The 9,726-nt window shown below is 50.2% G+C and overlaps 1 protein-coding gene across 2 annotated transcripts in view; it reads right to left on the bottom strand.

Moving 5' to 3' along the window:
- The window catches only part of mea1 (male-enhanced antigen 1), a 45,135-nt gene extending 35,644 nt beyond the window's left edge, over window positions 1–9,491 (bottom strand). Inside the window, exon 1 of one of the 2 annotated variants that reach the window (XM_078212141.1) lies at window positions 9,051–9,491. In XM_078212141.1, the coding sequence (XP_078068267.1) occupies window positions 9,051–9,400 (350 nt within the window). In that variant the 5' untranslated portion in view covers window positions 9,401–9,491. The remainder of the gene's footprint in view (window positions 1–9,050) is intronic. The other variant, XM_078212142.1, reaches the window with a different exon arrangement.
- Window positions 9,492–9,726: the final 235 nt, after the last annotated feature.

Below are 9,726 nucleotides of genomic sequence, written 5' to 3'. Positions count from 1 at the left end.
TCTCTCTGGGTTTCACTCTCTCTCATTCTGCTCTCTCTCTCTGTGTTTCACTCTCTCTCATTCTGCTCTCTCTCTCTGGGTTTCACTCTCTCTCATTCTGCTCTCTCTCTCTCTGGGTTTTACTCTCTCTCATTCTGCTCTCTCTCTCTCTGGGTTTTCACTCTCTCATTCTGCTCTCTCTCTCTGGGTTTCACTCTCTCTCATTCTGCTCTCCCTCTCTCTGGGTTTCACTCTCTCTCATTCTGCTCTCTCTCTCTCTAGGTTTCACTCTCTCTCATTCTGCTCTCTCTCTCTCTCTCTCTGGGTTTCACTCTCTCTCATTCTGCTCTCCCTCTCTCTGGGTTTCACTCTCTCTCATTCTGCTCTCTCTCTCTCTCTGGGTTTTCACTCTCTCTCATTCTGCTCTCTCTCTCTCTCTCTGGGTTTCACTCTCTCTCATTCTGCTCTCTCTCTCTCTCTGGGTTTCACTCTCTCTCATTCTGCTCTCTCTCTCTGGGTTTCACTCTCTCTCATTCTGCTCTCTCTCTCTGGGTTTCACTCTCTCTCATTCTGCTCTCTCTCTCTCTGGGTTTTACTCTCTCTCATTCTGCTCTCTCTCTCTGGGTTTCACTCTCTCTCATTCTGCTCTCTCTCTCTGGGTTTTACTCTCTCTCATTCTGCTCCCTCTCTCTCTGGGTTTCACTCTCTCTCATTCTGCTCTCTCTCTCTGGGTTTCACTCTCTCTCATTCTGCTCTCTCTCTCTGGGTTTCACTCTCTCTCATTCTGCTCTCTCTCTCTCTGGGTTTCACTCTCTCTCATTCTGCTCTCTCTCTGGGTTTCACTCTCTCTCATTCTGCTCTCTCTCTCTGGGTTTCACTCTCTCTCATTCTGCTCTCTCTCTCTGGGTTTCACTCTCTCTCATTCTGCTCTCTCTCTCTGGGTTTCACTCTCTCTCATTCTGCTCTCTCTCTCTCTGGGTTTCACTCTCTCTCATTCTGCTCTCTCTCTCTCTCTGGGTTTCACTCTCTCTCATTCTGCTCTCCCTCTCTCTGGGTTTCACTCTCTCTCATTCTGCTCTCTCTCTCTGGGTTTCACTCTCTCTCATTCTGCTCTCTCTCTCTCTCTCTGGGTTTCACTCTCTCTCATTCTGCTCTCTCTGGGTTTCACTCTCTCTCATTCTGCTCTCTCTGGGTTTCACTCTCTCTCATTCTGCTCTCTCTCTCTCTGGGTTTCACTCTCTCTCATTCTGCTCTCTCTCTCTCTGGGTTTCACTCTCTCTCATTCTGCTCTCTCTCTCTCTCTGGGTTTCACTCTCTCTCATTCTGCTCTCTCTCTCTCTGGGTTTCACTCTCTCTCATTCTGCTCTCTCTCTCTCTCTGGGTTTCACTCTCTCTCATTCTGCTCTCTCTCTCTCTGGGTTTCACTCTCTCTCATTCTGCTCTCTCTCTCTGGGTTTCACTCTCTCTCATTCTGCTCTCTCTCTCTCTGGGTTTTCACTCTCTCTCATTCTGCTCTCTCTCTCTCTCTGGGTTTCACTCTCTCTCATTCTGCTCTCTCTCTCTCTGGGTTTCACTCTCTCTCATTCTGCTCTCTCTCTCTGGGTTTCACTCTCTCTCATTCTGCTCTCTCTCTCTGGGTTTCACTCTCTCTCATTCTGCTCTCTCTCTCTCTGGGTTTCACTCTCTCTCATTCTGCTCTCTCTCTCTCTGGGTTTCACTCTCTCTCATTCTGCTCTCTCTCTCTCTGGGTTTCACTCTCTCTCATTCTGCTCTCTCTCTCTGGGTTTCACTCTCTCTCATTCTGCTCTCTCTCTCTGGGTTTCACTCTCTCTCATTCTGCTCTCTCTCTCTCTCTGGGTTTCACTCTCTCTCATTCTGCTCTCCCTCTCTCTGGGTTTCACTCTCTCTCATTCTGCTCTCTCTCTCTCTGGGTGTTTCACTCTCTCTCATTCTGCTCTCCCTCTCTCTGGGTTTCACTCTCTCTCATTCTGCTCTCCCTCTCTCTGGGTTTCACTCTCTCTCATTCTGCTCTCTCTCTCTCTGGGTTTCACTCTCTCTCATTCTGCTCCCTCTCTCTCTGGGTTTCACTCTCTCTCATTCTGCTCTCTCTCTCTGGGTTTCACTCTCTCTCATTCTGCTCTCTCTGGGTTTCACTCTCTCTCATTCTGCTCTCTCTCTCTCTGGGTTTCACTCTCTCTCATTCTGCTCTCTCTCTCTCTGGGTTTCACTCTCTCTCATTCTGCTCTCTCTCTCTCTGGGTTTCACTCTCTCTCATTCTGCTCTCTCTCTCTCTGGGTTTCACTCTCTCTCATTCTGCTCTCTCTCTCTCTCTGGGTTTCACTCTCTCTCATTCTGCTCTCCCTCTCTCTGGGTTTTACTCTCTCTCATTCTGCTCTCTCTCTCTCTGGGTTTCACTCTCTCATTCTGCTCTCCCTCTCTCTGGGTTTCACACTCTCTCATTCTGCTCTCTCTCTCTGGGTTTCACTCTCTCATTATGCTCTCTCTCTCTCTCTGGGTTTCACTCTCTCTCATTCTGCTCTCTCTCTCTCTGGGTTTCACTCTCTCTCATTCTGCTCTCTCTCTCTCTGGGTTTCACTCTCTCTCATTCTGCTCTCTCTCTCTGGGTTTCACTCTCTCTCATTCTGCTCTCTCTCTCTCTGGGTTTCACTCTCTCATTCTGCTCTCTCTCTCTGGGTTTCACTCTCTCTCATTCTGCTCTCTCTCTCTCTCTGGGTTTCACTCTCTCTCATTCTGCTCTCTCTCTCTCTGGGTTTCACTCTCTCTCATTCTGCTCTCTCTCTCTCTGGGTTTCACTCTCTCTCATTCTGCTCTCTCTCTCTCTGGGTTTTACTCTCTCTCATTCTGCTCTCTCTCTCTCTGGGTTTTACTCTCTCTCATTCTGCTCTCTCTCTCTCTCTCTGGGTTTCACTCTCTGTCATTCTGCTCTCCCTCTCTCTGGGTTTCACTCTCTCTCATTCTGCTCTCTCTCTCTCTGGGTTTCACTCTCTCTCATTCTGCTCTCTCTCTCTCTCTGGGTTTCACTCTCTCTCATTCTGCTCTCTCTCTCTCTGGGTTTTACTCTCTCTCATTCTGCTCTCTCTCTCTCTGGGTTTTACTCTCTCTCATTCTGCTCTCTCTCTCTCTCTGGGTTTCACTCTCTGTCATTCTGCTCTCCCTCTCTCTGCGTTTCACTCTCCCTCATTCTGCTCTCTCTCTCTCTCTCTGGGTTTCACTCTCTGTCATTCTGCTCTCCCTCTCTCTGGGTTTCACTCTCTCTCATTCTGCTCTCTCTCTGGGTTTCACTCTCTGTCATTCTGCTCTCCCTCTCTCTGGGTTTCACTCTCTCTCATTCTGCTCTCTCTCTCTCTGGGTTTCACTCTCTCTCATTCTGCTCTCTCTCTCTGGGTTTCACTCTCTCTCATTCTGCTCTCTCTCTCTCTGGGTTTCACTCTCTCTCATTCTGCTCTCTCTCTCTGGGTTTCACTCTCTCTCATTCTGCTCTCTCTCTCTCTCTGGGTTTCACTCTCTCTCATTCTGCTCTCTCTGGGTTTCACTCTCTCTCATTCTGCTCTCCCTCTCTCTGGGTTTCACTCTCTCTCATTCTCCTCTCTCTCTCTCTGGGTTTCACTCTCTCTCATTCTGCTCTCTCTCTCTCTGGGTTTCACTCTCTCTCATTCTGCTCTCTCTCTCTCTGGGTTTCACTCTCTCTCATTCTGCTCTCTCTCTCTCTCTGGGTTTCACTCTCTCTCATTCTGCTCTCCCTCTCTCTGGGTTTCACTCTCTCTCATTCTGCTCTCTCTCTCTCTGGGTTTCACTCTCTCTCATTCTGCTCTCTCTCTCTCTGGGTTTCACTCTCTCTCATTCTGCTCTCTCTCTCTCTGGGTTTCACTCTCTCTCATTCTGCTCTCTCTCTCTCTGGGTTTCACTCTCTGTCATTCTGCTCTCTCTCTCTCTGGGTTTCACTCTCTCTCTGGGTTTCACTCTCTCTCATTCTGCTCTCTCTCTCTCTGGGTTTCACTCTCTCTCATTCGGCTCTCTCTCTCTGGGTTTCACTCTCTCTCATTCTGCTCTCTCTCTCTCTCTGGGTTTCACTCTCTCTCATTCTGCTCTCTCTGGGTTTCACTCTCTCTCATTCTGCTCTCCCTCTCTCTGGGTTTCACTCTCTCTCATTCTGCTCTCTCTCTCTGGGTTTCACTCTCTCTCATTCTGCTCTCTCTCTCTGGGTTTCACTCTCTCTCATTCTGCTCTCTCTGGGTTTCACTCTCTCTCATTCTGCTCTCCCTCTCTCTGGGTTTCACTCTCTCTCATTCTGCTCTCTCTCTCTCTGGGTTTCACTCTCTCTCTCTCTGGGTTTCACTCTCTCTCATTCTGCTCTCTCTCTCTCTCTGGGTTTCACTCTCTCTCATTCTGCTCTCCCTCTCTCTGGGTTTCACTCTCTCTCATTCTGCTCTCTCTCTCTCTGGGTTTCACTCTCTCTCATTCTGCTCTCTCTCTCTCTGGGTTTCACTCTCTCTCATTCTGCTCTCTCTCTCTCTGGGTTTCACTCTCTCTCATTCTGCTCTCTCTCTCTCTGGGTTTCACTCTCTCTCATTCTGCTCTCTCTCTCTCTCTGGGTTTCACTCTCTCTCATTCTGCTCTCTCTCTCTCTGGGTTTCACTCTCTCTCATTCTGCTCTCTCTCTCTCTGGGTTTCACTCTCTCTCATTCTGCTCTCTCTCTCTCTGGGTTTCACTTTCTCTCAGGGTTTCACTCTCTCATTCTGCTCTCTCTCTCTCTGGGTTTCACTCTCTCTCATTCTGCTCTCTCTCTCTGGGTTTCTCTCTCTCTCATTCTGCTCTCTCTCTCTCTGGGTTTCACTCTCTCTCATTCTGCTCTCTCTCTCTCTCTGGGTTTCACTCTCTCATTCTGCTCTCTCTCTCTGGGTTTCACTCTCTCTCATTCTGCTCTCTCTCTCTGGGTTTCACTCTCTCTCATTCTGCTCTCTCTCTCTCTGGGTTTCACTCTCTCTCATTCTGCTCTCTCTCTCTGGGTTTCACTCTCTCTCATTCTGCTCTCTCTCTCTGGGTTTCACTCTCTCTCTGGGTTTCACTCTCTCTCATTCTGCTCTCTCTCTCTCTGGGTTTCACTCTCTCTCATTCTGCTCTCTCTCTCTCTCTGGGTTTCACTCTCTCTCATTCTGCTCTCTCTCTCTGGGTTTCACTCTCTCTCATTCTGCTCTCTCTCTCTGGGTTTCACTCTCTCTCATTCTGCTCTCTCTCTCTCTGGGTTTCACTCTCTCTCATTCTGCTCTCTCTCTCTGGGTTTCACTCTCTCTCATTCTGCTCTCTCTCTCTCTGGGTTTTACTCTCTCTCATTCTGCTCTCTCTCTCTCTGGGTTTTACTCTCTCTCATTCTGCTCTCTCTCTCTGGGTTTCACTCTCTCTCATTCTGCTCTCCCTCTCTCTGGGTTTCACTCTCTCTCATTCTGCTCTCTCTCTCTGGGTTTCACTCTCTCTCATTCTGCTCTCTCTCTCTCTCTAGGTTTCACTCTCTCTCACTCTCTGGGTTTCACTCTCTCTCATTCTGCTCTCCCTCTCTCTGGGTTTCACTCTCTCTCATTCTGCTCTCTCTCTCTCTCTCTGGGTTTTACTCTCTCTCATTCTGCTCTCTCTCTCTCTCTGGGTTTTACTCTCTCTCATTCTGCTCTCTCTCTCTCTCTGGGTTTCACTCTCTCTCATTCTGCTCCCTCTCTCTCTGGGTTTCACTCTCTCTCATTCTGCTCTCTCTCTCTGTGTTTCACTCTCTCTCATTCTGCTCTCTCTCTCTGGGTTTCACTCTCTCTCATTCTGCTCTCTCTCTCTCTGGGTTTTACTCTCTCTCATTCTGCTCTCTCTCTCTCTGGGTTTTACTCTCTCATTCTGCTCTCTCTCTCTGGGTTTCACTCTCTCTCATTCTGCTCTCCCTCTCTCTGGGTTTCACTCTCTCTCATTCTGCTCTCTCTCTCTGGGTTTCACTCTCTCTCATTCTGCTCTCTCTCTCTCTCTAGGTTTCACTCACTCTCATTCTGCTCTCTCTCTCTCTCTCTCTGGGTTTCACTCTCTCTCATTCTGCTCTCCCTCTCTCTGGGTTTCACTCTCTCTCATTCTGCTCTCTCTCTCTCTCTCTCTGGGTTTTACTCTCTCTCATTCTGCTCTCTCTCTCTCTCTCTGGGTTTCACTCTCTCTCATTCTGCTCTCTCTCTCTCTCTCTGGGTTTCACTCTCTCTCATTCTGCTCTCTCTCTCTGTGTTTCACTCTCTCTCATTCTGCTCTCTCTCTCTGGGTTTCACTCTCTCTCATTCTGCTCTCTCTCTCTCTGGGTTTTACTCTCTCTCATTCTGCTCTCTCTCTCTGGGTTTCACTCTCTCTCATTCTGCTCTCTCTCTCTGGGTTTTACTCTCTCTCATTCTGCTCCCTCTCTCTCTGGGTTTCACTCTCTCTCATTCTGCTCTCTCTCTCTGGGTTTCACTCTCTCTCATTCTGCTCTCTCTCTCTGGGTTTCACTCTCTCTCATTCTGCTCTCTCTCTCTCTGGGTTTCACTCTCTCTCATTCTGCTCTCTCTCTGGGTTTCACTCTCTCTCATTCTGCTCTCTCTCTCTCTCTCTGGGTTTCACTCTCTCTCATTCTGCTCTCTCTCTCTGGGTTTCACTCTCTCTCATTCTGCTCTCTCTCTCTGGGTTTCACTCTCTCTCATTCTGCTCTCTCTCTCTCTGGGTTTCACTCTCTCTCATTCTGCTCTCTCTCTCTCTCTCTGGGTTTCACTCTCTCTCATTCTGCTCTCCCTCTCTCTGGGTTTCACTCTCTCTCATTCTGCTCTCTCTCTCTGGGTTTCACTCTCTCTCATTCTGCTCTCTCTCTCTCTCTAGGTTTCACTCTCTCTCATTCTGCTCTCTCTGGGTTTCACTCTCTCTCATTCTGCTCTCTCTGGGTTTCACTCTCTCTCATTCTGCTCTCTCTCTCTCTGGGTTTCACTCTCTCTCATTCTGCTCTCTCTCTCTCTGGGTTTCACTCGCTCTCATTCTGCTCTCTCTCTCTCTCTCTGGGTTTCACTCTCTCTCATTCTGCTCTCTCTCTCTCTGGGTTTCACTCTCTCTCATTCTGCTCTCTCTCTCTCTCTCTGGGTTTCACTCTCTCTCATTCTGCTCTCTCTCTCTCTGGGTTTCACTCTCTCTCATTCTGCTCTCTCTCTCTGGGTTTCACTCTCTCTCATTCTGCTCTCTCTCTCTCTGGGTTTTACTCTCTCTCATTCTGCTCTCTCTCTCTCTCTCTGGGTTTCACTCTCTCTCATTCTGCTCTCTCTCTCTCTGGGTTTCACTCTCTCTCATTCTGCTCTCTCTCTCTGGGTTTCACTCTCTCTCATTCTGCTCTCTCTCTCTCTCTGGGTTTCACTCTCTCTCATTCTGCTCTCTCTCTCTCTGGGTTTCACTCTCTCTCATTCTGCTCTCTCTCTCTGGGTTTCACTCTCTCTCATTCTGCTCTCTCTCTCTCTCTGGGTTTCACTCTCTCTCATTCTGCTCTCTCTCTCTCTGGGTTTCACTCTCTCTCATTCTGCTCTCTCTCTCTGGGTTTCACTCTCTCTCATTCTGCTCTCTCTCTCTCTGGGTTTCACTCTCTCTCATTCTGCTCTCTCTCTCTGGGGTTCACTCTCTCCCATTCTGCTCTCTCTCTCTGGGTTTCACTCTCTCTCATTCTGCTCTCTCTCTCTCTGGGTTTCACTCTCTCTCATTCTGCTCTCTCTCTCTCTGGGTTTCACTCTCTCTCATTCTGCTCTCTCTCTCTCTGGGTTTCACTCTCTCTCATTCTGCTCTCTCTCTCTCTGGGTTTCACTCTCTCTCATTCTGCTCTCTCTCTCTCTGGGTTTCACTCTCTCTCATTCTGCTCTCTCTCTCTGGGTTTCACTCTCTCTCATTCTGCTCTCTCTCTCTCTCTGGGTTTCACTCTCTCTCATTCTGCTCTCTCTCTCTCTGGGTTTCACTCTCTCTCATTCTGCTCTCTCTCTCTCTCTGGGTTTCACTCTCTCTCATTCTGCTCTCTCTCTCTCTGGGTTTCACTCTCTCTCATTCTGCTCTCTCTCTCTCTGGGTTTCACTCTCTCTCATTCTGCTCTCTCTCTCTGGGTTTCACTCTCTCTCATTCTGCTCTCTCTCTCTCTGGGTTTCACTCTCTCTCATTCTGCTCTCTCTCTCTGGGTTTCACTCTCTCTCATTCTGCTCTCTCTCTCTCTCTGGGTTTCACTCTCTCTCATTCTGCTCTCTCTCTCTCTGGGTTTCACTCTCTCTCATTCTGCTCTCTCTCTCTGGGTTTCACTCTCTCTCATTCTGCTCTCTCTCTCTCTGGGTTTCACTCTCTCTCATTCTGCTCTCTCTCTCTGGGGTTCACTCTCTCCCATTCTGCTCTCTCTCTCTGGGTTTCACTCTCTCTCATTCTGCTCTCTCTCTCTCTGGGTTTCACTCTCTCTCATTCTGCTCTCTCTCTCTCTGGGTTTCACTCTCTCTCATTCTGCTCTCTCTCTCTCTCTCTGGGTTTCACTCTCTCTCATTCTGCTCTCTCTCTCTCTCTGGGTTTCACTCTCTCTCATTCTGCTCTCTCTCTCTCTGGGTTTCACTCTCTCTCATTCTGCTCTCTCTCTCTCTCTGGGTTTCACTCTCTCTCATTCTGCTCTCTCTCTCTGGGTTTCACTCTCTCTCTGGGTTTCTCTCTCTCTCATTCTGCTCTCTCTCTCTCTCATTCTGCTCTCTCTCTCTCTGGGTTTCACTCTCTCTCATTCTGCTCTCTCTCTCTCTGGGTTTCACTCTCTCTCATTCTGCTCTCTCTCTCTCTCTCTGGGTTTCACTCTCTCTCATTCTGCTCTCTCTCTCTCTGGGTTTCACTCTCTCTCATTCTGCTCTCTCTCTCTCTGGGTTTCACTCTCTCTCATTCTGCTCTCTCTCTCTCTGGGTTTCACTCTCTCTCATTCTGCTCTCCCTCTCTCTGGGTTTCACTCTCTCTCATTCTGCTCTCTCTCTCTCTGGGTTTCACTCTCTCTCATTCTGCTCTCTCTCTCTCTGGGTTTCACTCTCTCTCATTCTGCTCTCTCTCTCTCTGGGTTTCACTCTCTCTCATTCTGCTCTCTCTCTCTCTGGGTTTTACCTGCAGCCTCTCCCCGATCTCTTGCTCCGGGCTGCGGTTGTTTCCCGGGGCCGGGCTGGCCTCCTGGTTCAGGGGGAGGTAGTGATACCCGCCGCCGGAGCCGGCTCCCGGGGAGTCCGGGCTGTCCCCCGCCGCGGCCTCCTCCTCCTCTTCCTCCTCCTCCTCGCTGCTCCATTGGGCCTGTCCCGGGCCTGGGCCCAGCTCCTGCGGCTGCCGCTCATCCTCGGGCTCGGGCAGAACTCGCTCGGGACTCATCCTGAAGGCCCCAACTTCCATCCACAGGCCTCAGGCCTCCGGAGTCGCCATTGACAACCGCGACTTCCGGTTCTCTCTTCCTGCACATCCAGTCACCAAGGTCCTGAGCGGCAAGAGCGGCTCTGCCCGGAGACCCCTCCACAGCGGCGCTGCTGCCCCCTGGCGACCCGGAGACCCCACCGCAGCGGCGCTGCTGCCCCCTGGCGACCCGGAGACCCCACCACAGCGGCGCTGCTGCCCCCTGGCGACCCGGAGTCCCTGCACAGCGGCGCTGCTGCCCCCTGGCGACCCGGAGACCCCACCGCAGCGGCGCTGCTGCCCCCTGGCGGCCCGGAGACCCCACCGCA

This window comes from Mustelus asterias, chromosome 5 (assembly GCF_964213995.1).
Source record: "Mustelus asterias chromosome 5, sMusAst1.hap1.1, whole genome shotgun sequence".
NCBI classification, from domain to species: Eukaryota; Metazoa; Chordata; class Chondrichthyes; order Carcharhiniformes; family Triakidae; genus Mustelus; species Mustelus asterias.
Note: the sequence above shows the minus strand (reverse complement) of the source record. Positions and strands in the feature narration are given on the sequence as shown.